This window comes from Mesoplodon densirostris, chromosome 13 (assembly GCF_025265405.1).
Source record: "Mesoplodon densirostris isolate mMesDen1 chromosome 13, mMesDen1 primary haplotype, whole genome shotgun sequence".
Classification (NCBI taxonomy): Eukaryota; Metazoa; Chordata; class Mammalia; order Artiodactyla; family Ziphiidae; genus Mesoplodon; species Mesoplodon densirostris.
The window spans coordinates 49,120,876-49,148,225 of record NC_082673.1 but is presented as its reverse complement, the minus strand read 5'-3'; the positions used below and the strand labels follow the sequence as shown (position 1 = coordinate 49,148,225).

The window sequence follows — 27,350 nt, the reverse complement described above, 5'->3', positions numbered from 1 at the left end:
AATTCCAGAGTGCCATCTGAATCCTTGGTGTGTCCTTTAAAATTCATAATATACAAATATACATACAATATTTGCTTTATTATCATTAGAGTAGAGCTCAGTTTCAACAAATTCTTTCTCACCATCATGAAGTTCTGAGTTAAAGAATCCTTTTGGGTGCCATTATGTACCAAAAACCTAGATTCAATAAGCTCTATTTGATTTTTAGACTCAATTTTCTGAAGTCCCAAGTAGGTAAAATCATATATGTAGAACCTTCTCACAGAAGACTGTGTTAATGAGATTTGCTTCTGAGGTATACTACAAGGCAAACACATGCCAATTTGCAATTTCTGAAAACAAGTTGTAGCAACCTTAATCTTGCAGGAAAATATTCTAAGGAAAATACTATCAACTATCGATAATTTGTTATAAGAATCCTCATGTCAGGTACTCTACTAGAAATGATAAATCCAAGACACTAGTATATTATTCAATAAGTAAATTTAAATTTTGGTAAAATAAGACCACAACTTCTTGTGGGTTAATTAGGTTATTTGACACTCTAGACAGATTTTCCCACAATACTGTTACACATGGTGGTTATAAGCTTAACCTCAGCCCCAAGAACCTACCTCTCTCATAATACAGTTTAACACTATGTAAGGTATAGAATGGCTTTGTGATTAAAAACAGGCCTAATATACAACTTGAACAATTAGGAATATATCTCCGCCTTTGGCGTAAGAGCAAGTTCTTCTCACCCCAAAATCACAGGTGGTAGCTCCTAATATTCCAATGAAAGTGACATCCTAAATGTCACGGTGAGGGGTAAAGAAGGTCTGGAGATATATAGACAGGGGCAGCTTCATGGGCTTTAGCCCTGTGTATAGGGCCCCATACTTAGAAGGGTCTCTCATTTGGCTTAATGCTCTGTTGTCACCATTTTGAAATTCCTAACAATTGTTGAACAAGGAACTTCACATTTTCATTTTAAACTGTGCCCAGCAAATTTCATATCTGATCTTGTATTTAGGACCTCTGTTGTGTGGATCACTATGAGGCCCAGAGGCAGAATCACGAAACTGCAGAGACAGGAATGTGGAATTAGCTCCTGAGACACCAGAAGTGGAAGGGCCAAGGTCTCCTATGCATCTGACTGACTGGGAGATAGTATATGCCCAAGGATACAAGAGAAAAAAGAGATCTTTGTTATCTAAAATAGTCAAGAAATGCTTCATTGAGAGGGCATTATTTGCACTCAATCAAACTAATGATACTAGTTAAGATTTTATAGTATTGAGTAGGCCAGGCACTATTCTAATTTCTTTGTGTATATTAACTCATTTAATCATCTCTAGTACTGATTAGAAAACTGAAACAGAAAAGATTAAATAACTTGTTTAGGGTCCCACCATTCCTAAGTGGCTCACCCAGGCAGCTTAGCTCCAAAGTCCATGCTCTTAACATTGCAGAGAGCTTAAGGATTCAAATGATTACAGATAGCTCATTCACATGAACTCATCCTGATGCACATTTGATTTGTTATCTGTGTTAATTGAGATAATTTATGGAGATAAGGAATGATGGCATTTTAAAATAACGTTATAATGATGACAACAGTTTATATTTCTCTGAGTCATTTACCATATTCTCTTTTAGAGGTAGATCTAACTCTTCTTTCTCTTGGTAAAAATATCCTTTGATTTAAGTGATTTGTCTTATTTATTCTTCCCAGGGTTATAGCACTTAGTACACATGTCCATTAGATATATGCTGGATTAATGAGTAAGTGAACAACTGAACAAATGAATGAACAAAAGTGATTACCTAAAAGCTAACTACAAGAGCCAAATAAAAAGTATAATACAATATAAGGTTTTGTTCAGGAAAAGGTCTCTAAACACTTTTATAACGTATTATATTTACATGATAAAGTTTTTGGGACATAATGATATAAGGTTTTCTGTAGCATGATATTGTAATCATGAAAGAGTTGACCCTACCTTGCTGATTTCATCAAGTGGCTGGTTGCTGGCATTTTCTTTTTGGATTATGTTCATTAGATCAGTATGAAACTTCTTTACATTCAGAAAAACAAGTGGGTTGTTTATTGAGATAATTTTCACCTGCTGCAGGGTTTCCTTTTACAAGGAAAAAAAAAGGAATAGATTCAGAGTTCTGAATGAAATAAATCCTACAATGAATTGAAATCCTACAAGTCCAAATGCCACTCGTTTATGGAAGCAGTCTCCTGGCTGGTGTTTTCATTAAAATTTCTTTGGAGAATTTAATATACTATCATACTTCTCAGGAAAAATATGTACCTCCTCTTTATTAAGAAACATTAGTAACCATGAGATAAGTCTGCAGCTTTTCAGAAAAATGGTCCTTATTCCTACTAATTCGGTTTTGGGGAGGCAACAGCCTAGACTATCCAAAGAGTATCATGAAGACTTATCCTCCTAAAAGTACCTCTTCCATTCAGTCTAGAAATTTAAAATTCCTTTACCTAGCCATCAGTATTTTTTAAAATGAAAATATGTCCTAAAGGGTCACTGTCAGTCATTTACCTCATAATGACATAGTCTTTCTTAGGCAGGAATATAACCTTACAAGTGACTGATAGTTCTAACTGAGAGAAAGAAACCAAGAGGTATTATCAGGAAGGTAATTTCACTTTGGGCAGGCCTAGATTACATTGGATTTAGGATGTAGGCAAGACATGAGGAAATGGGGAAGGAAAAATTTCAATACAAATTGTGTCTGCTTTGGTCATTTGCCCAGGTCTTCCTGGCAATATCGTCTTCTCCATGAACTTTGGGGGAGGGATGTGTCTTAGAAACTGAGAGGATGGTAAATTCTATGAAATGATAGCTCCTTACCAATTAAGTAAAGCAATATTCCTTCAGACTTGAGTACTCACATAGAGGAGGAGACACATACAGGCAGAGATAGAAAGATAAATGAAAATATCATATATATGAATTTGGACAATTAGTTTAACCTCTCTTAGATTCCTTGTTTTTTAAAGTAGGTAATTTTTTAAAACAATTTCATCATTTAATAAGTCTGAATTCATTTTTACCACATGGTATTGTACATGGTCAGCTGTTGAAACAGATTTCTTTTAAACAGATCTTAGTTTTTAAAAAGTCATAGATACTGTGAGTTCTGTATAAACTGGTGGTTAGTAAGTTAGTTCCTTTGTTTTGACTTATAAGCCTCAATTTCACCACAGAATAAAGAAGGTAGGCCAAAGAAAGCATAATCAGTCACTCATATAGAACAGTATGATTTCTATAATTTGAAGCTTTCTGAATGGACAGGTTCAAGCCTGATATAACTGTAAAAAGATTACTTAATGAAAAGACTATATGGAAATCATACAAAATGTTATTAACTTTAATCAATAGCTTAGACAGCACTATGTTACTAATTGCTATTCAAACTCAAAAACCTGTTTTTGAATCCCCATGAAGGTGGCAGGGGTACACAACCATGCCACCTTGTACTTAGGGCTTTAGGAAAGAGTCACAGACTTTAAAATAATGGCTTTAATTGTCATTTTCAGTATACCACAGGGGAAAGTGTGCTTTAATTAAATATATATACCAGTGATGCTGGTAAGGTTGAAAGTTACTCCTAATTTTGATAGCTATAAAAACTAATTGTACATGACAAGACAATGAGAGAAAAACAAGCAATTCCTTTCAAACAAACAAACAAAAAAGTTCACAGTGTTTTTTTTTATCCAACAGTATGCATTTTATGACAATAACGTACAGATTGAGCACACTAAGTCTCCATATGCTAAAGAAAATGAGCATTTCCATTATTCATGGGCTGTACTGAATTTTTAAAAAAGATCAACTATACACTCACCCCTTACACAGGATAAACTGTCCGGGGCTGTATAGCTTTAGCACCATCACTAAAGTTGTTTGCAAAAGGAACAGAGAACAAAACAAAACAAAACATTTTTTCCTTGGAAGTGGAGAATCTTTCATTTGCTGTTATAACCAGAAAATACCATTCATTAAGTCAAAAATGGAAGAGAGGAGGCCCATAAACACTATTTGAGCAAGCTGACCAATATGCATTTCAGTTTTTAAAATGAAGGATATATAGTATATGTTACAAGTCTCAAGTAGGCAGTGTCAAAATGACATCTATTTCTTTGCTTGCTCTGTGATCATAGCCCTTGGAGGTGTTATGGGTCTCATGGTATTTGGTTTCTTTTTCTCTGCAGGATTTAAAATCTGTAAAGAACATATTAGTGTTTCATCCACACTCATCATGGCACCTACATTGTCAAACCCTCCACAAGTGGGTGCAGAAAACAGAGTGACCAATTGTCTCTTTGCAAAAAATTTATATCTGTCTTCAACCACTTGATAGGCTCTACATATAAGATCCAAATAATACTTATGGAGAAATTTTGCCACCACTTCTGCACCAAATGTGAAGGGCATGCCTCTGTCATTTTCAACCCAGGCTAAGACATCTTTATCAGTGTCAGACCACAAAAGATCACAAAGAAGACCTTGATCTGGTACATCAATTGGTCAAATAATTCACTGAATCTGCTCCATAGACTGAAGATCCTGGTGATAAACCTCCATGACAGCAGAATATTTTCTCATCCATGATGGCTGCTATCGGTAAACAGTTAAAGCAGTCTGTGACAGTTTTCCATAGTTTAATGTTGTATCTTCTCTTACATTCATCATAAAATCCAAAAATTCTATTGATGCTGGCACATTTGTAATTTCCTCTGAGAAGAAAAAAATTCTCGAGATATTTGGTTTTGTAAGGCAGTAAGAGGCAGAGAGTCTCCAATGACTGCTATCCCCTGTCCACATAGTCTCCAAGAAATAGGTAATTGCTTTCCGGCGGGAAAACACCGTACTCAAAAAGTCGAAGCAAATCATAGTATTGCCCATGGATATCACCACATATTTTGAGTGGTGCTTCAAGTTCCAGTAGGATAGGCTGACTTTGGAAGATCTCTCCGAACTTTAAGCAAAGTCCTCTGATTTCGTTCTCCTGTAGCTGGACATTCTTACCAGGCTTGGACCCTCTTACTTCCAGCAGCCATTGGATGATGTTGTCGATGTTCACTTTATGTCTTCCATTACATTCCCACCGCCAACCCTCCCGCAGCGGCAACAACTACGGCTAGTGCCTTGGGATTCACGCCTCATTTCCCACACCACCAGCACAGACATGGTGGTGGCAGCGGTGGCAGGGGCTCCCTGCTTCCTCCTTCTCTCCCCACTGGAACCACGAGGGCTAACATAGGTAAATTTTTAAGCTAGATAATGTCAAAAAGTTTCTATAGCTACACAACTGTTTAAACTCTAGAAAGTTAGAAGATTTGCTGCAAGTAAACAATTCAAGTAAACAAAAATGCTTAAGTTACCAAATTAACTTTTAATCAAGAGGAAATCTCTTATAAGCCAAAAATAAAACAATGATTTGGCCTGTCAGGTTTAGTTATGACGAAGACCCACATCTTAAATTGACTCACTAATCACACCACATGTTTGTGCCAATATGCTTTAAGATAATATACTTTTTAAAGATAGGTATTTATTAAGGAACAGAGACTCAAATGGGGCAAGAAAAGAAATTCTCAATAGAGTTGAATTCACTGAGTGAGGAGGGGTCTTCCAAATTGAGAATGAGTGTTTCATGTGAAGAAGGGGTGGGAGCATGCATAAACAGAAGGGAGGAGTGACAGATCACCACTACTTTTGAAGTTAGCTAAAAATTCCACCTAAGAGTTCATATTCAAATCTTTCTCTGTCTCAGTGTTTTCCCTCTTAGTTTTGATACAAAACATTAAATAACTAGTGAGGTGTAATAGTCTAATAAAATTAAGATTTCCATATGACAGTTATTATTCAGGTAGGTGGCTAGACTGGAACAAATCAAGTTTTAAAGACATGGAGAAATTTCAGCACTTTCATCTTCCTACAAATCCCCTCATTCACTTCCTCACATATTTAACTTGAGAAGAAGGTATGAATTAGGTAGAATTTATTAGCCAGTGATCTTTAAACTGAAAAATACCAAACTTGAATTCTGTTTCAAAGCTAAGAATGTCAAGGCTATGGTACATGGCTCTATGTGTGGGGTGGATACACTGAGGACTTTAGAGGCCTGAGTCAGTCTGGGACTTTGCATGAGCATTAAATTCCCATGGAAAATTTAAAGGAAGAAAAGAAAGGGATAGGAAAGGAAGGTAGCATTGGTGGAAAACTTGAGCCTGGGACACCTTCAAAGTCTTTGAACTCCAATAGCTCTCTATGAAGCAAATCTTTCCACACTTGTTAAAAAAACACAAGCCATTTCCCTAGGTGTCACAGAAGGACTCCTGTTGCTACTTTCTACTTCCAGTCTACTCAGAAATACCCTGACACTGATCCTTCTGAAAGAAGGCCTGTTCTCTCTGTTCTGAGGGCAATCATGAGGTATTAAAACAAGTAAAGATGAAAAATAAAGAAAAAAAAAGTTAGTGAAACATTACAAAGCAGATTCAAAGTAAGGCCAATTTTTTAATTGACAAAAATTCAAGTTGACATTTTCTTTCTTCACTTTAAACTTGTTTGGGTCATCCTTCAGAATATGAAGCTACAACTCAAACATAATTGGCCTGCCTAAACATGGATTGAGTGAGACAATTTATATGTTGTTTCCTTAAAAAGGTGTCCACTGTGCAAGAAACAAATCCTAGTGACATCAATTACCCTCTGCTAATAAAACAGAGGGTCACTGATTGTGTTAACAAATACCATGACCCCACTTTGCTTTATTCCCTTCCCTATTCCCTCTCTTCCTCCATCATTTTATTTGGAATAGACTATTAGTTTAGCTTGACTGTTTTATGTCAACTTAATAATGGAAAAGAGGTTCCCAAATAACTGAACTAGTCTGGACCATGATTATTCTGTGAACTTTACATCTATGAACCATGCTATCCTCTTATCTGCATGCTGACACAAGATTTCTGTTGTTGTTCTATTGATTTGTTGCATGTTGATTGCTATATATAAGGTGGTTATACATGCCACTGAAAGTTCAAACTAATCAAAAATAGAATTTTCATTTTTAAAGTAGTAATTTATCAGCTTCTTATGATACCTTGAAACTATCTGGCCTACAAAAATTATTAATTGCATGAAGGAAAAGGAAACTAAACTTACATCATCCATTTCTGTCTTCACTTTAAATTCCATTTCTTTCATATTTTTTATACTCAGAGTCTTTGCTCTAGAATTAAGGCAGATATAAAATACAATGTCATTTCCAAATTACTACATTAACCATGAAGAAATAAAAAGGATAAGCCATTTTATTTTAGCAATTAGAACATATTTAGAACGGTTTAGATGCTATATCCCATTTGTTCACAAGACACTGGTAAATGTATATCTCTCTGGGATCCTCAGAAACAGAGACATCTAAATAGAGATTTAAAAATGTAATTTATCTCATCTGGGCTCCCAGCTACCATATCTTCAAGCCAAAGAGGTGGATTGCTAAAGAAGAACAATAAGGGAGAAGGCTAGAAAGTATACGGTATTTAAGAAAATCTTGTTTTAGGGTAAAGGAATTAAAGAGGGAATCAATGGCAAGATCGGACCACATAACAATGAATCTATATATAGAGACTTCATAAAGATAGAACCTATAGAGGTAAAACGTAAAATTTTAAGAATATATTATTTCACAAAGAATTTCAAGGGAAGTATGAGAAGTGAGTAGAAGCATTATCGGATGATGAACATTGGGAAACAAAAAGAATTGATCAAAATATGGAATGGTTTACAGATGTGCACTAAAAAACAAAAAGAATGTGTTCTTTAATAAATTATCTAGAAAAAAGTAGCTAGATTAATAAAGCTTCTGAAAAATTAAATTTTTTGAGGTTATTTAACTTTTCAAATGATTACATTGTTATATGGTTTGTGTCTCATTAAATACTATATCCATTCACTTAAAAAATAGCTCTGTGATGCACTGTATAGTTGTGGGGTTAATTTATTTACTTTAATAGATTTTATATATTCTATTTTATAGTTCTGACAAAATATTTCTCCTCATTAAGACCAGTATTGTTATATATCACAGGTAGATAAAACCTTCTATATAAATAAAACATGAGAGTGTAATACTATCTATTCCACAGAAATAAAAGTAACTGGCAACAGTATATTTGCTGCTGTGTCAGAATAAACAGCATTTAAATAAGATCTTACCTTGGGAAACGACCAATCACAATAGCTATGGTACACAAAACACCAAACAGCAGCCCCACATTGGCAGCAAAGCATATTGTAAATATATATGTACTGACCCATATGCCCTGAAAGAGAAACAGGAAACAAGATATGGGTCCTTTGTTTTCTCATTTTTCTCGTTATTGCTAAATTCCTCACAATCTTGTTCTCTACCATTCCTGTGATGAAATCTCTCAGCAAGAATATATTACTCAAGGAGCGGTAAACAGAAGACCAGGAACACAGCAACAAATCCAGGCCCCAGCGAACTCCCAGTGACAGAGGTTAAGGGAAAGGCAAAGGGAAAAGGAGTATTCTTTTTATATAGATGCTGCTAACCCTTAGTTCAATTCCCAACAAACTTTCTATTTAAGATCTGTAAATAGTTGGTTGATGTGCTTGGTTCAAAAACATTCCATAATTTCCTACTGTTTTCTCATTTGGTCTAATAATATTACAAACAAGTGTTTGTAGATTTTTGGTCATTCTCAGTAATATTCTCTTTTCTGGGATTGCTATAAAAAGAACTAAGGTAGTTTATTACTATTGATACATAGGACTCTCAAAGCCTATTGTTAAAATGACTGACTCTAACAGCACGACCAAAGCCACTTTTAGACCAACCACTATAAAAATATTTATACTTTTATTTCACTTCTTGTGAAATTGTGAAAGCTAAAAACTCAAGGCCAACTTAGTTCTTGGGAATATTTCAAAAGATTGCAAGAAAATTCTATTTCTCCTTTAATTGGGATTCCAACAATATTGCAGTTTTGTCTACCACCTGAAATTACAATTTGCAACAGGATACTGTATTATATTGGCAATTCTAAGTTTATTTCTGGCAAAAATAGCTTTAAAAGGAAAATAATTTCTGAAATCCAGAAAGTTATATTTTCTAAACACAAAATTCTGCATTTAGCAAATAGTAGACCAAAAAATTTTCAAACTCTCTCTTTTCTCCCAAATTACCTGCATTACTTTATGCAAGTAATTCTAAGTTGATTTCTTTCTGTCCCAATAGCTGTATTACCATTTTAAAACATTTTTAACAACATAATTCAATTCCATATGCTAATGAAAGACAAATTTCTCTATAATCTGAAAACAGCACAGATTCTTGGAGAGGTATAGTTTTTATTTTTCCAGACAAGTTTGAAACAAATGTTTCTCAAAGCTATTTTATAATTTGAAATTTTTTACTTATCCTTTGTCTGTATTATTTATCTACACTGTGCTTGAGTGGTTCTTAATGTTGAGCTATTTTCAAAGCCTAAGCCCTTGGAAGCAAATGGACAGATGTTTATCTGTAAAATTCCTTTTTGATATAGAAGAAACAAACATTGGGGAATAAACAAGAAACTATATTTTAAGTGTTCTCATGTTAAGATCCATCACCTACAAATGTAATGATGTTAGCACTTATTATTACACCATCCTGTCATCTAATAGGTTAGACACTGAGATGTTTTTCCCCTATTCAGGTGAATGGAGAGTCATTTGAATCTTCTATTTGTACACAGTGTGTTTTTTCCTTCCCAACTTATTACACCAGACTTGACTGTGTACAAAATAAGGCTGCAAATTTTTGATCGTTACTTCAACTTGCCACGATTGCTCTGTTTCTCACTTATCCCCTAATGCTTACTGAACATGCCTGGGTATGGCAGAATAAGACCTCACCAAAAGCTTTATAAGTCCTGTTCCTCTTGGCCAACCTCCATGATTCAATATAACATGGGGAACTGAGGAGCCTGGTCCCCACCATTTAAAAAAGCAGAGAGTCTGGAGGCCATGATTCATCAGAGTGACCAAAAATGTTGGTACCTTCTGGTTCTATTTTTAAAGCGAATTTACTCTCCCACAATATCATCTATTGTAAGTTGGGCTTATAATGCTTAGTTATTTTCCATTTATAACTGAAAAAAATATCAAATAGAAATTAGTAACATAGACAAGTAAATAGTTCCACTGGTTAGAATTAAGTCCCAACAGTATTCTGTAACAATTCCTAATAAAGGTCCAAATCCTAGATGTCATAGCTATAAGGAATTGGGTTCTTGAAACACTTTTTTTTTAAACCTTAATTTTTGCATTATGCATTCTTACTTGATCTCCTCCCTATTTGGCACTCACAGCCCCTAAACATAAGATAACCCAAAAGTTGGCCTCAAGTAGGGAACACATAACTCTTCCTTTTGTAGAAAATTTATCAGTGTAAAACACAGTTCAGCAGCTATTCAATCACTTCACTTCTCTGCTCCATCTGTTATGCTGTTTTGATGATTGATCCATATTATTAAATTTCTGTAGGTCTTAATTCTATCTCTACTGTTCAGTTACTCAAACTCAGTTCTAAGTCCATCAGTAAGGCTTCCATTTTGGATCCCTATTTCCTCATTATCTCAAAGAGGGTTTTGATCTACAACTCAAAGTAGAATTATTATTAAACTGTAAAATATTTAAATAAATAACATTTTCTAATTTTTCTTTTTTTAACATCTTTATTGGAGTATAATTGCTTTACAATGTTGTGTCAGTTTCTGCTTTATAACAAAGTGAATCAGCTATACATATACATATATCCCCATATCTCCTCCCTCTTTCCTCTCCCTCCCACCTTCCCTAACCCACCCCTTTAGGTGGTCACAAAGCACCGAGATGATCTCCCTGTGCTATGCAGCTGCTTCCTACTAGCTACTTATTTTACATTTGGTAGTGTATATATATCCATGGCACTGTCTCACTTCGTCCCACCTTACCCTCCCCATACCCCGTGTCCTAAAGCCCATTCTCTACATCTGTGTCTTTATTACTGTCCTGCCCCTAGGTTCTTCAGAACCTTTTTTTTTTTTTTTTTAGATTCCATATATATGTGTTAGCATACGGTATTTGTTTTTCTCTTTCTGACTTACTTCACTCTGTATGACAAACTCTAGGTCCATCCATCTCACTACAAAAAACTCAATTTCATTTCTTTTTATGGCCGAGTAATATTCCATGGTATATATGTGCCACATTTTCTTTCTCCATTCATCTGTGATGACTACTTACATGTTTTCTTAAACTTTCAACCTTCAAACTGCTTTACACATACATACATCTTTGGTAACTTTGCTTCATATTTAGGTATATTCTAACTATTGAGTTATCTGGACACATTCTGTCTACTGGGTGATCTAGCATATATCCACAAAAGTCTGTTCAATATTATCACTACAAATGCTTTGCCCAGATCATATTCCAATAACCCATGGTCTCTCACTGTTGAATTCCTTAACAACTAGAGATACCTGTCCACTTCAACCACAGGAGGCCATTGTCAAGCTAAACCCAACATCGCATTTAATTATCATGTACCTGCCATATCCGTGTCAACTTTCTCAAGATTATTTCCTTCCCAAACCATACTCCCTACTTACTCCAGGTTTTCAACTATTACCTCTATGTAGGAGCTTACAAATTATGAGCCATTAAAGAAGTTTCAAACAGTCTACCAAATACCTTCAAACTCAATGTGTCCAAATGCAAACTCATTAACTTCACCCCCAAGTCCTCTTCTACTGTTCTCTTTCAGTTATAACACTAATATTCTTCAAGACACTACAATCAGAAACCTTGGAATAATATTCTTCTATTTCTCCTTTTTCATCTACTTGTCCAATCACTTCCAAGTCCTATCAATTATTAATAAAATATATCTCAAATTATACCCTCTTCTCAATTCACTGATAATGTCCTACTTTGCTATTGTTCCCTTAAACTGTTCTAACAGCCTCCTACTTAACTATCTGCTTTTGTTATCAGCATTGTAAACCATTTGTCATACTGCTGCCAGAATAACCTTTCTAAGTATAGATTTGGATATCAGATTTAGATAGTGTATTAAAATCATTTTTACTTTACTCCCCTCTATTAAACTCCACCCAAAGCAATATAAAAATGAATATATATGGAGGAAAATCCAGCTTTGATGAAACAAGAACATGGTCACACTCCTAACTATAAAATACAATGTAGAGTTGCAAAATTTGTAAGATATCAAGGACACTGGAAGCCAACAAATTTATCCTCAAAGTTTAATCAATTATAGATTTCTCCATGAACGTCACAGTTTTTAAAATTCTATACAATAATCTTCTGATAAGAGCTTTAAGTTCTAGGGGCAATAATGGACCACCAGAGAAGAAGGAAAGGTACCCGTATGGTATCTATTTGATACTATATAAAGAAGAGCAGTAAGATAAAATGCCATTTATATCACTTACAACCTAGCTTCCTAACCAAAGGAGACTGACAGAGATGAAACAAGGTGAAGAAGGTAGAGGAGACAGCTAGTATCAGATCATCAGAGAGCCTGTGATTTATGAGGCTTTATTTCAACTAGAGACAAATCTTCAGATGACACAGTTAAATCAGAGTCGTGGGATGCTCTACCTCACTTCCTACCTCCTGCCCTCCCCACATTATTTTTCAGCAAATAGCTACGTTCACTAAAGATGCATCATAACCATAAAGGAATAATCAAGGAACCTATTTATAAAAATTGGAAAAAGAAATAAAGTAACAAAATAGAGAGAGAGGATAGGTTTAGGCAATAAAACCTCAGGAAAAAACTCTCAAAAATAGATATGAAGAGTCAAAGAAGAATAACTGGGAAAGAAATTGGATGGAAACAAAAATATTACAGACATAAAAGCCATATTTAAAATTTACTAAATAGGATAATCACAATAAGAAATACATAATCAGAGATACAGTGAATAGTCCAGAGAAGCCATATGCACACACACAAACACACACATGCATACCCCAAAATAATCACGGGAAAATGTACAGATTTTAAGAAACAGATTAAATTAAAAATACATAATTCATTAAGAGAACAGAACATATTTTTGAAAAAAAAAATCAAAGACATATTAGAAGAAAAATTCTGTATGTAATTCTTGATTCTGAGATCACAAGGATATGTCACTCTCTTAGAAATTTGATACTAACTGCTCAACCACAAGAAATATTCTGACAATATTACCAAACTTTATGAGCAAGAAAGAAACTCACTGAGCATCCATTTAGAAAAATAATCTCACATTAAACAGTAAAAAATTATGTTGACCTGTGATTTCTCTGCCTTATCCCTCAGTGTCTGAAGATAATTCAAGCTTAAAACGCCTGGAGGAAAGCATTTTAGACTCAGCCAAAACCTTCCTTCTAGTATAAAAAGAAAACATGTTTTCACCATGAAGTAGCTCTGGGAATATAAAACACATGAGCCCTTCTTGGAAAACTGCTTTGTGATAACATACAAAATACAGCTAGAGGAACTGAAATAAATAACTCAGGAATGTGAAACTATTTTTTTAAAGACTAAAGGTAACCACCAAATGCATTTAAATAAGCTTCCATATTCTATAATTCAGTGAATGACATCATTTTCCACCAGTGATGTTCCTAACTGAAAACTTAGGAGCCACTCCAGACTGATGCACTTCATGTGATGAATTGGTGATGAGGGATAACTAATGAAACTGCTTTAGTATTTTTCAACTCTATTCCTTCCTCTTGAATCTCAAGTGTTAGTTGTGGTCCAGGCCTTCCTCATTTATTTGCCTGAATTATTAAAGGAGTGCTTCCAATTGTTGCATACTTCATCAGTTTGATCCATCTTCCTCAAATGACTCATATGACCTTTCTAATACATAAATCTTATTCCTATTACTCCTTTCAGTGATGCCTCACTGCCTTCATGATGAAGTCTAATCTTTGCAGGACGTAAGCAGGCTCTCTCAGTCCAACCCTTTCTTAACTTTCCATCTGTTACTGCTCTCACCTTCATGCTATATGTTCTATCCATCATTTCCTTTAAAAAGCTTTCCCTGACACCTCTCCCCTTCCATTATGGTAATGTGCTCCCTCTTACGTGATTAATGAGTTCCTTAGAAATACCTTTATCATGGGGTTTTCAATAGCTTGTTAAATAAGTTTACATCTTCTCATTTTTCTGTTCCCATGTGCCACCTCACATATATCACCTTAAAAAAGTCATTATCCTCCATCAACCTAGTTAATTTTGGTCTCTTGGACTGCCTGTTCCTTCAAGTCTCAGTTCATATTTCAGCTCTGCTGTAAGTCTTCTGTATTAACCCAGTCCAAATTAAATGTTCCAGACTTTATTTTTCTCCAGTACTAAGATTTTTTTTTTTTTTTTTGCTTCCAGGTTATGGTGTATCTTGCCTCATATAATAGTTACTGTTTCTGTGCCTGCATCCTGCACAAATATTAGTGTCTAAAGAAGATAAGTACTTATTTATTTATCTCTGAATTCCACATGACACCCACTATTGTACCTTGGTAGAAGCTCAGTAATATTGAGACTTAAGAGGAATGTTATCTTTTTTTAACATCTTTATTGGAGTATAATTGCTTTACAATGGTGTGTTAGTTTCTGCTGTATAACAAAGTAAATCAGCTATATGTATACATATATCTCCCCATATCCTTTCCCTCCCACCCTCCCTATCCCACCTCTCTAGGTGGTCACAAAGCACCGAGCTGATCTCCCTGTGTTATGCAGCTGCTTCCCACTAACTATTTATTTTACATTTGGTAGTGTATATATGTCAATGTTACTCTCTCACTTCGTTCCAGCTTACCCTTCCCCCTCCCCATGTCCTCAAGTCCATCCTCTATGTCTGCATCTTTATTCCTGTCCTGGCCCTAGGTTCATCAAAACCTTTTTTTCTTTTTTTCTTTTTTTTTAGATTCCATATATATGTGTTATCATACGGTATTTGTTTTTCTTTTTCTGACTTACTTCACTCTGTATGACAGACTCTAGGTCCATCCACCTCACTACAAATAACTCAATTTCATTTCTTTTTATGGCTGAGTAATATTCCATTGTATATATGCGCCACATCTTCTTTATCCATTCATCTGTCGATTGACCTTTAGGTTGTTTCCATGTCCTGGCTATTGTAAATAGTGCTGCAATGAACATTGTGGTACATTACTCTTTTTAAGAGGAGTATTATTAAAGTACGTGTCAGCATAAGTAATCCTACAAAGTCTCTCAGAGCAAAGGCTCTGAAGGAGGGAGAATACATAAATAATTGCGTTTCAATATGGTAAATGCCATAATAGAGCTAAACAGAGGCTACTCATGAAATAATTTACCCATATAGGAGAGGGAGACAATTTTGGATGTCCATGCATAGAAACATTTCTCTAGAACAAGTATATTAAACATTTATGTTAGTAAAATTCATATTTTATCATTGTTCAATATAATTTAATCTGTTCCTAGCAATATCCTATTAACATAATGCTCATCTCAATGTAACCCATTTAAAAAACAATTCATGAGACTCTTTGTATTTAGAATGAATATGGTCACTATTAATATGTTTACCCTATATTAATGCAGCATACATTTCTTAGCAATTAATGCTGGTTTTTCATATATGTTATAAATAGTCATATTTCTACTAGCTATTCTTTGATAAACTTCACTTCCAGAATCAATTCATAATGGAAACTGGGAGTCCCCAAACCACTCAAGTTAGCTAGCATTTCTTTAAAAGTTCTTAAACACATCAATCAAAATTTGACAGAATTCCATTTCTGTTTCTTATAAAGACATTTTACATTTACATATTTTTATTGAGTTTGAAAAAAGATAGCTTGTAAAATGTAAGTCTCAAATGGCTAAAACTATTTTTTTTTTGCAAATGGAACTATTAAAGTTTATTTTGTAACATGTGTTTAAGCCAAAGATATTAATTTTAGATCAAATTTCTACTTACCCAATCAATTTTATCCACATTCCAATATTTTTTTAAATCTCGAAATTGTATTAGCATTCCCTTCAGTCCCACGACAATAATACTTGCAAGAACACACTACAAATAAGAAATAAGTTGATGAAGATGCAAGATAAAGATTTTAATCTAAATTTAAAAGAATCATGGTATTTTTATGTCTTTGTCTTTGAAGTACTTACTAAAGAAAAGCAATAACCATTTAGAAGACTGAAGTAATATTCATTTTGTTTAGAACTAACCTATTATTGTACTTTAGGAATATAATAGCAATTCTAGAAAATCACAGGGTACATGTTATGGCATTCTAAAAAAAAAGGAAGAAAGAAAAAGAAAAGTAGTGAATTATAAGGGTGAATGTTATAAGGGTGAATGTCCTCTTAACTTTATAATAATTATTCACTACCTTTTGTTTGAAATCTGTTTGTTGCAAAAATTAAATATTTATATAATATATTTCTTTACAATTGTCTTGAGTATCAATTTTCTGGTTTCACCTTAATATATTTATAACTCTCTTGAGAAGTTAACTTGGTTATTGGGAGATCCTCTCATGAAAGTGATCTATTCTTATTACATGAATGAAGAATTAGAACAAGAAAGGGCTGACACTGTCTCTGGATCTCTGAAGACCAGGATTTTACTCACATCACTCTAGTTCCCCAGGCTTCTGAAAAGCAAGGTAAACATGTGTACTAATATTCTGAGTAACTTTTTATAACCATGCATCAAGGGTGGCAAGATGCATTTTGTTGCCTACTCTCTTGTCCAACATGCATTTTCTAAGAGCACAAATTTCATAAAATTCTTCCAAAGTCTACTTTTTATAACAGATTTCCCTGGTGGTCCAGTGGTTAAGACTCTGTGCTTCCACGGCAGGGGTTGCAGGTTCAATCCCTGGTCAGTAAACTAAGGTCCAGCATGCCACATGGCACAGCCAAAAAAAAAAGAAAAAAAAGAATGGCATGTACTTCTTATAACAGAGATTGCCTAGTTCCACCTTCCAAATTAATACAGAATAAATCTAATTCCACGATGTAATTTTTATACAAAAGCCTAAGAATTAGAAAACAACCATGGTACCCTCCCATATCTTCCCCATCAAATGTGGGCTCTTTCTACCTTTCCTCCATTCAGCCATTACTTATGTCACATAAGGTTTCAGATTTAGGATCATTGAGGTTGTTCTTCAAAGAAATTTTTAAAATACAATGATTCTCATTAAAAGTAAAGTTTACAAGTAAATAATAAAAAGCACTACTTACCATGGGCAGCCAGTAAAGCAAGGGTCCTATTACATAGATGACTATCAGGATGAAAATGCAAGATGTTAGACAAGCCACCTGTAAAATACAAGACAGACAAAAAAGAAAGCTTGAACTTTCTTATTATTCCAAAGTTATAGGGGGAAAAAGATAATTCTTTGTTCTTCTTGATAAGAAGAAACAAAATGTTGGCATATGATTGTTAAATTAAATAGACTGTCATCTATATTTTGTAGCTGAAGAAACCCAAATGTGACAGCTGACAAACTGGTGCAATCAAATTAAGTCAGCAATGACAAAAAAAACAATTCTAAACAAAGAAATAGGACACCATCAACTTTTATCACACATCACAACATGGCTTTTTTGTTTGTTTGTGAAGCAAACAAATGACATTTCAGCTAAAAGTCCTTTAGCCTATAGTTGTTCAACCTGGTCCCCCTTCTCCTAGTCGTTTCCTAGTTGTTTGGGTAATAACTGAATATGCAGCTTAGGGTTTTTCTGTGCTGATGACAAATTTCCACAGAAGCCTTTACTCTCTTCGTTGGAGTCCTTTGTTAATATGAAACAGTTATATGGGATTAAGGAAGCAGTCTCTGCAGTGAAACAGACAATTTTATTAATCCTGAAAAGTCATTAGTATTGTGTTCTAACCAACTCAACTTGTTGACAAAAGGTAATTCAAAACAGCTCACTCCTAGCTATGCTCCACTTAATGGAGAACAAATTTCACATAAGCAAATGCTTATGTCTTAATAGAAACATTTAGCCAAACCGTCAGCTTAACAAGAGGAAAGAAGTCTTTCACAGGACCAAAAAGATACCTAAAATATCTTTATGGAAAAATCAAAGGAAATAAAGCCATTAGTGTGGCTAAAAATAAATATATAAACAAATAATCAATAGCAAGAGCTGGCAAGGACTCAGAGCAACTAGAGATCTCAGACACTACTAGTGGTAATTCAATATGGTACAGCCACTTCAAAAACAGTTTGGCAGCTTCTTATGAAGTTATGTATGACCCAGAAATACCTAAGAGAAAGGAAAACATACACCTATGAAAATACTTACATGTAAATATTTATAGCAGTTTTATTCATAAATACCAAAAACTGTAAGTAATTGAATTGTCCACCAATTGGTGAATAGATAAGTTTTGGGACATCCATACAATAGAATACTACTCAACAATAGAAAAGAACAGACTATTGATACATGCAACAGCATGGATGAAACTCAAAACCATTAAACTAAATGAAAGAAGCTTGATACAAGTTCCTTCCATATTTAGTGGAGCTCATCTACAGTACTCCCCAGCATATAAAGGGGGAAAAGTCCTTCTGTGGGAAATAAGTCATTAGAGAACCAAAGATTGTCCATAAAAGAAGTTATAGTACACAAAACTGTCACTAAACTGATTATTTAGGAGTAACTGGTGATTTTACATGATAATAATTTTTAAATAACAAAATATTATGCCTGTAACTCCACTAGACTGGAGAGAGCTAGTTGTCAGAAGGCAGATTACAGGATTCATTCAGATACCCGTGTGACTCAGTAGAACCATGTTTATGTGGAAAGAAAAAGACACCAACCACTAAGGCTCACTTCATGTCAAAAGACAATGTCATGAGGAAGACTTTCAAAGATGGTGGAGGATTAAGATGTAGAGATAACCTTCCTCCCCACAAATACATCAAAAATACATCTACATGTGGAACAATTCCTATAGAACACCTACTGAACGCTGGCAGAAGACCTCAAATTTCCAAAAAGGCAAGAATATCCCCACTTACCTGGGTAGGGCAAAAGAAAAAAGAAAAGAAAAAAGAAAAAAGAGAGACAAAGGAACCAGGATGGGACCTGCACCTCTGGGAGGAAGCTGTGAAGCAAGAAAAGTTTCCACACACTAGGAAGCCCCTTCACTGGTGGGGCAGGGGGAGCTTCAGGGTGTCAGAGGAGAGCACAACAGGGTGTGGAGAGCAAAGTGGAGAGATTCCCACACAGAGGATCGGTGCCAACCAGTGGGTGGGGGCTGGGGCTGAGGCTTGGGATTTGCAGGTCAGACCCAGGGAGAGGACTGGTGTTGGCTGCGTGAAGACAGCCTGAAAGGGGCTAGTACACCACAGCTAGCCAGGAGCGAGTCTGAGAAAAAGTCTGGACCTGCTGGAGAGGCAAGAGACCATTGTTTTGGGGTGCACAAGGAGAGGGGCTTCCTGCTCTGTGTGCCCACAGACGTCAGAGCACCGCCTAAGTGAGCTCGAGAGATGGGCGCAAGCCGCGGCTATCATCTCAGACACAAAGGCAGGCACGGACTGCTACTGCTGCTGCCACTGCCACCAAGAGTCCTGTGTGCAAGTGCAGGTCACTACCCACACCTTCCTGGGAGCCTGTCAGCACACTACTGCCAGGGTCCCATGATCCAGGGCCAACCTCCCTGGGAGAACACACAGCACACCTCAGGCTGTTGCAACCTTACACGGGTCTCTGCCACCGCAGGCATTCCCCATATCACAATTGTGACTAGCGTACCCCTCCCTCTCTTCGGCCTGAGTGAGCACGAGAGCCCTAATCAGCCGTTGCTTTAACCTTGTCTTGTCTGGGTGGGGAAGAGACACCTGAGGGCAGCCTACACACAGAGGCAGGGCCAAAACCAAAGCTGAACTGCAGGAGCTGCGCGACAAAAGAAAAGAAAGGGAGATCTCTCTGTGCAGCCTCAGAAGCAGCAGATTACATCCCCACAATTGGCTTGGTAAACCCTGCATCTGTGGAATTCCTGAATAGACAACAAGTGTTCCCAAAATTGAGACTGTGGACTTTGGGGGCAACTGTGGACATGGGGTTTAATTTCTGTGTTTGACTTATTTTTGGTTTTATGTTTATCTTAATTTAGTTTTTAGTGTTTCTTTTCATTTGTGGGTTTGTTTATTGGTTTGGTTGCTCTCTTCCTTTTTTGTTTTCTTCTCTTTTGTGAGTGTGTGTGTGTGTATGTTTCTTTGTGTGATTTGTCTGTTTAGTTTTGCTCTTAAAAAAAAATAAGCACTTATATAAATACTCAGGGATATAAAACTGGCCAGAAGGAATTTGGGGTTCATGTGATCTAGAAAATATTCAACATTAAGCTGATATCTGGTACTGAGGTGGCTTAAGCTTATTGAGCTAATTAATATAGACATGTCTTTAGAGTCATTAATATTAAGCATAATACTTTATTGTACCTAGGAATGAAATAAGACCTTATTACATCTGTTGCAAGGAAAATAACTTGATAGGATGAAATTTTAAATGTAAATGAGATAAAAGCTTTCAGATAAATGCTATAGGAATAATTATGTTCTGAAAATTATCTAAAATAGTGTCTCCAGATTTTGGTAGCTATTACTTGCCACTTGGTTTTCACTAAAAATTAAGGTTTTTAAGAGTTGAGGACTCTAATTTAAATATATAATTAAAGCTACTAAATTTTTAAAAAAATCTTTCACTATATAATAGGAAAGTGGGACATATGTTTTGAGTAAAAAGGAGTTTTATGCATGGTCAGACTGAGATTATTTTAAACTTAATTGGGTAAATGGATTTTGTTATTAAAGGTAGACTGGTGCAGGACCAGACTTAGCTCCTCTCTGCTAAGAGAACAAGTTTACTTAGAATGATGCTTTTGATAACATATTGTGTGAACTATCTTGCCGTTAACTGAGCTGTATTTGTTCTTAAATATTCTATCTGACCAAATGCTTTTTAAGAAAAAGCTTTTTGATATTTTGGATGAATTTCCTATCAAATTCTAATTAAAGTTCTTTTGACTTCAGCTAGCTTTGGGATGCTTCAGAGGGCCCCCAGAGAGCCTTCCTTATTGCATAGGTTTCACCTGTGGTGGAGCGTTGATTGGGATTTTCCCTTTTGAACTAGCCTTGGTCATTCATTCAGCTTTATCTCCGATGGGGCATCGGTTGGGGTTCTTCCCTTTTAAATTGATGGAGTATTGGTTCAGAATCTTCCTTTTTGTGGCTGAGGAACTGTGACCCTGAGAGACTGATTTGATAACAGGACTCGTGTGTGACAACACCAGGGTATCCTTCCTTGCTGCATTGGTTTTGCCTGTGGTGAAGCGTTGGTTGGGATTTTCTTCCTTTTTGGGGGGCCAGGGAACTGTGACCCTAAGGCACTTCAGAGGGAGAATATATATATATATTAAACTGACTAGAATTGGTTGGCATGTTAAATTACATGGAAAACATTGTCAAATGAGCAATAAGCATCCTCAGATTATATGGTATGAACAAATGTTATTAAAATAGATTTTCTAAAAATTATACAAAGTTTCTGAAATTTGCATGTGTTCTGGTATAATGCTATACTTTTAGTTGTTATCTTAAAATGCTGTATGTCACAACAACTTGGATAAGCTTCTTTGCCAAGAAGAATTCTAATCAGATCTTTATCCTTGCCATTTTAAGACTTTTGTCATTCATAGACAGCTTAGGTGATGATTTGCAAAACTGCCACATCTTCAAGAAGGCTCATAAAAAGGAACTTTTTAAAACAAATATGTTTCTGATAGCCTTTAGATAATACCACTAGACTGGGTAACAAATGACAAATCTGGATGAACTGATTACTTCATCCAGATCAACAGGAATTAATTACATGGGACTGAATGAACTGGTGAATATGATTTATAACTATATGACTTGGGAAATATACTAGCCTTAACCTTTGTTTTCCAGAAAAAACTTTTCTCTTATGTTATGACCTACAAGTTGATAAAGTATACGCTTGTAAACAAAGACGAAACATTTATCTTTTTCTCTCTACCTAATCCTGTCTCAATTTGGCTTCTCCAGTTGGCTCTCCTGTGGACTTGATGGTTTATTGTAACTGGATTACAACCAGTTATACTAAGCATTGGTTTTGCTTATTCTTTGTTTCCAAATTGTTTATGCTTTGTGTCTTCCTGCTGCACTATGACTTTGTCAGTGTTACTGCCTGCATTACTTATATCCTGTTTATTTTATAAGATTGTTGTCTCTTACAGTGTGTAATCAGGCCTCCAACAAAATTAATGATGGTTAAACATACTGAGGAAACAGATCACATTTATGACTTTTATAGAATAATTGTAATAGTATGATTCTAAGTATGGGAAGAAGCAATAAGGGAAAACATTTCTTGGATCATAATAGACTAGAAAGACAGAGGATTCAGAGAATCTTTAATTATCAACAGGTCCTAATCCAGAAATTAACACCTGGAGTGGCATATAAACAAGAATTTTGCCTGGCCTGGGATGAGCCTCCCAGTGCTGTGGGACAAAATTTGGTCATGAAATGTCTCCCAAATACTGGTCAAATTCCAGATCAAGAGGAAGATCTGAGAAACTGAATATTTCCATTAGTCTGCCATCTTCTTAGACGCCCATCTTTCTGAATGAAGTCGCTATTCCTTGCCTCAACACCTTGTCTCCCAATTTATTGGCCTGTCGTGCGGTGAGCAGAGCAAGCTTGGACTTGGTAAAAGTATCAGCAAAATTGACTAGCTTTATAATTATCAGATACTTTCATTTTTCATTAATTCTTTCCACACATAGTTATTGAACACCTACTATGTGTTAAGTCTTGGGCTGGACACTGAGGATATGGTGAACCAAAGTAGACATGGGCTGTCTAGGAGCTGAAGTCAAGAGCAGAAGGCAGACATCAATCATATAATCACACTGATGAACACTTAATGTTCAACAGAGCTAAAGTCTCTGAAGAAAAGAACACAGTTGACCCAAAAGTGTCAGTGAGATCTGAAGGATCGGAGGAGTTAACTTAGAGGAGGCAACAACAGAGACAAAAGGAATAGACACTGGAGCCCACGAGGAAGGAGGAGCTGTGACTGGTGAGCTGAGATTGAGGTGGAGAAGAGTCCAAGATGAGGCTGTAGGGGGAAGCACTCAGTTTTGGTAACATAAAGGTCTGAATTCTAAGACCTATGCAAAACCTTTTATGGGCTCTAGGAGGAAGTAACAAGATCTTATTTGTATTTTAAAAGATATCTTTCTACAGAAATACTAATAGTGTTTCTGAACAAGAAAGAATCAGTTGGTGAAATAATTGACAAATGCAAGGTGGTTCCCACTGCTACTTTGATTGGCTATTATTAGCCTAAAAGTTGAAGGGTTTTAATTCTTCTAGATTAACTTACTGGGTATAAATCTAGTACCTATGAGAGACAGAGTTATTTAATGGAGTGCTTTGTGAAGTCTTGTCACATAGAAAACTGGTTTCACAGCCTATTTAGAACAAAACTTTTAAGACTTGGCTTGCCCAGTGCCTTCTTCAAATCATGTCAGTTATCTCCACGTAAACTTAATAGTTGTAATGCCAAAATGAATACCATGGGAAAGCATCCTCGATTTGGATATGCACATTAAATCAGATTCCTTCTCTGTGCAATTTAATGGGAATTGTTGAGCAGATTAGCGACAATCTCAACAAGCAGAACAGCATGAAAATACTGTGCTGCCAAGCTTTGTTTCCCTGAACCAGTGTTTTGTTAGGTACCTTTTGTTTCTTCTGAAGTCTGATGAATAGAATACCATGCAGAAATGATGAAAGGAAATCTAACACACTCATCCTTGTGAGAAACTAGGTGGAAACCACTATAGAGTCCTAGAATTTTATAGATAGAAGGGTCTCCAGAGTAAGGAATGATACTTGAGTACACTATGTATTAAACATTCAAATTTAGGTTACAAGTATGTGAGAGTTTGCAAAAATGTTTATGCCAATACACATGATGAACTTATGCTTTAAATCACGAACTGTGCAAAAATCAATCAAATTGTCATGTAAAACAATGTTGAATAAGAATTACACATCTTTGATGATGAGTTGTGGCAATAATATGTCAAATTATTATAGATTCAGAATTTGTTGCTGCTTCCCCTCTGCTCCATGGTACGTTCATCAAATTTTATTAGTTAATTTTACACAATATTTTAATGTTCATTTACCCATCTTTCTCTGGCCACTTGCCCCCAACGTCAAGAACCATATCCTTTTCAAATTTACTCTTCTACAACCGCCAAAAAGGACTTAATATAAGGTAAACTCCTAATAAATGTTTAAATTATCACATAAAATGTTTTATAAATTCTCATTCAACTCCAATTTAAAATAAATGTGAATTGTTTTATAATGGTTAGCTGTTAATGTTAATTTATTAAATTAACATATACATGAATTTTCTTGTATAGAACAGTAGTTAAGAATGCAAGATTTGGAGTAGATCTATCTGGGTTCAAATCCCAGCTCTGCCACTTACTAGCTCTGTGACTTGGATAAGTTAGTTTAGCCCTCTTTTCCTCAACTTTTTCATGTGGAAACCTAGCATAATAATTACACCTCCTTTATAGAGGTACCTAAAAGATTAAATTAGTTCACTTATATAAAATGTATGACATGCATATAACTCAATATATGCTTCCACCAACACCACCACCATCATCATCATCACAGAAACACCTTTATTACTACCATCGACATCTTATCAGTACCAAGCATAATAACTAGTATATAAAAGGTTCTCAAATGTCAAATTGATTTGAGTTCCTAAAAATACATAATTGCTTCTTTAAACCAAAATTTGCACAGACATCGTATTATTCATTTATATACATGTACATCTCTATAGACAGGAATGTCATTGTCAAGGACTGATTTTTCATACAGTTGTTTTCATTTTATTTAAAGGAAGTGAACAAAAATTTTAAAATTTCAAATTGACTGGTTAGATTAGCAAAAAGTACAATCAGAGACACCACTAGAGGGAGCATTTGTTCAAAGATTGACAACAATAAAACTGCAATTAATACAGGATTTTTTTTTTGTCTGCTCGTTGAATCATTCAGCTTCTCAAGGATCTTTCCTAAGAAAGAGAAGAGATAGAATTCCTTGATACTAGTTTTAAGAAATTGAAGAAGTAAAAATATTCTCAGGACTTTAGAGAGAAGCTCATCCTTCCCACTCTCCAAGGAGAGTAAAGGCCCATCAGTTCTTCTGTCCCTGCTGAAAATAAAAGTTACCTGTGTCTTTGCTCCTGTACTATATAGGACAGCGGTCCTTCCCATGGCAGCAGCACTTGGTATACAGAAGAAAAATGAAGGAATCACATTGCTGAGGCCATGGGCCAAAAATTCCTACAGTAATGATAATAGGAGAATATATCATTTCCTAATCACAATCAAATTTTAGAGACCACAGGTAAAACTTGTCATGGAATGAGACTTATTCTGTATTCTATTTCTGTTCTCTCCACTGGTCATAATTTAACCATTATTTTAAGAATAGCTAACATTTACTGAGTGCTTACAATGAGCCAGAAACTGTTCTAAGCACTTCATTGTTTAATCCTTATAACAATAACAACTTTATAGGGAAGTACAAGGTACTTATTGTATCTGTTGCCAATTTCTCCACTTTCAGGTCATTAGAATCAAGGTTTTGTTCCCACCACTCCACCAATGACCTCCACAGTGCTAAATCCAATGGTTAATTCCTACCCTACCTGGCCTAAAATTAGCATTTGACACAGTTGCTCACTTCCTCCTCCTTAAAGGCTCCTTCTAGTACCTCTCACCCTCCTGGTTTTCTCCTACCTCCTTGGCCACAACTTCTCAGTCTCCTTTGTGGTTCCTTCTCATCTAACCAATCACAGATATTGGGCCACTTCCCTCTCTACTCTTAACTACCCAAATACACGTTGACAGTCCCCAAATTTATATCTCCAGTCTAGACCACTCTTCTGAAATTCAGACTGACATAACCAACCTGCCACTCAGCATTTTCATTTGGATGGTTAACAGGTATCTCAAACTTACCTAATCAGGCTATGCTCTATATATTTCCACGCTGGTTCTCCCACATCCTTCCCTGTCTCAAGCTCCAGTTGCTTGGGTCAAAAGCTTTAGAGGTAGTCTTGACTACCCCTTTTCCCAGATGGTTTCCACATCCAATGCAGAATTTGTCCCTTTCTCATCTCCTTCACTGCTACATCCTGGTCCAAGTCATCAAGTGTCATTTGGATTATTGCAAAAACCTCCTAATGTTTTTCTGCTTCTGCTGTTGCCAGTAAATAATACAGACAAAAATCCCTGCTCTTACAGACTGGAGTTCTAATGAGGGAATGCTGACAATAAACAAGATGAATATGGAAAGTAAAGCAGAGAAGGGAGTGGAAAATTTTGGAATTTAGGATTTTAGCTTACCAAGGAAGGACTCCCTGAGAAGGGAACATTTGAATAAAGGAGGCATGCAGCTACCTGAGGGTACAAAATTCCTGGAAACAAGGACAGCAAGTACAAATGTCCTGAGCTAGAAACATGACTAGTGAACTCAAGGAAAAACAAGGCAGTAAGTGTGGCTACAACTATAAAAGAAATATGAGATCATAGAGGAAAAGGGATGGTGGCAAGGTCAGGTATGGCCTTGTAAGCCTTGGTAATAGGCTTTTAATCTGAGTACTATGGAAGCCACTGGGAGGTTTTGAGATGAGGAAAGACATGGTCTGCATTATGTACCATTGTATCCCTTGTTCCTAGACCAGTACCTGGTAAATAGTAGTGTTCAATACACATCTGTTGAATGAATAAATCTGCTTTTTTACAGATGACAAAACTGGGGCACAGAAACAATTTCAGAGTGAGATTTAGATATAGGTACTTTGGCATTCTAAACACTATTCCATAGCTATCTCTAGAGACCTGTGCAGAAATGTAGGGCCACAGGGCTTGAGACAAGAAACTAGCAGAGGTAGATTCAGAAACATGCTCAATAAAATCTTCATCCCTTGGTATTCTAAGAATAGACCCTTGCAACCTTTAGTTTTTTTACTAAGAAGAGTAATATTAGTGTTCTTTGTATTTTGAAATCCAAAATTTTAAGTCAGCATGCAATGATAAATACATTTAGATTCTCTCCTAAAACCAAATCATCAAGATGCCCCTCTCT

General features: G+C 35.6%; 1 protein-coding gene and 1 pseudogene across 1 annotated transcript in view; both read right to left on the bottom strand.

Moving 5' to 3' along the window:
- The window catches only part of SLC26A7 (solute carrier family 26 member 7), a 194,097-nt gene that overhangs the window by 42,333 nt on the left and 124,414 nt on the right, over window positions 1-27,350 (bottom strand). The window contains exons 8-13 of the mRNA XM_060116089.1: window positions 25,427-25,540; window positions 17,356-17,433; window positions 16,076-16,171; window positions 8,247-8,353; window positions 7,191-7,257; window positions 1,986-2,123 (exon numbers count right to left, since the gene is read on the bottom strand). Of these exons, the coding sequence (XP_059972072.1) occupies window positions 1,986-2,123; window positions 7,191-7,257; window positions 8,247-8,353; window positions 16,076-16,171; window positions 17,356-17,433; window positions 25,427-25,540 (600 nt within the window). The remainder of the gene's footprint in view (window positions 1-1,985; window positions 2,124-7,190; window positions 7,258-8,246; window positions 8,354-16,075; window positions 16,172-17,355; window positions 17,434-25,426; window positions 25,541-27,350) is intronic.
- On the bottom strand, window positions 4,152-7,022 carry LOC132501062 (serine/threonine-protein phosphatase PP1-gamma catalytic subunit A-like; annotated as a pseudogene).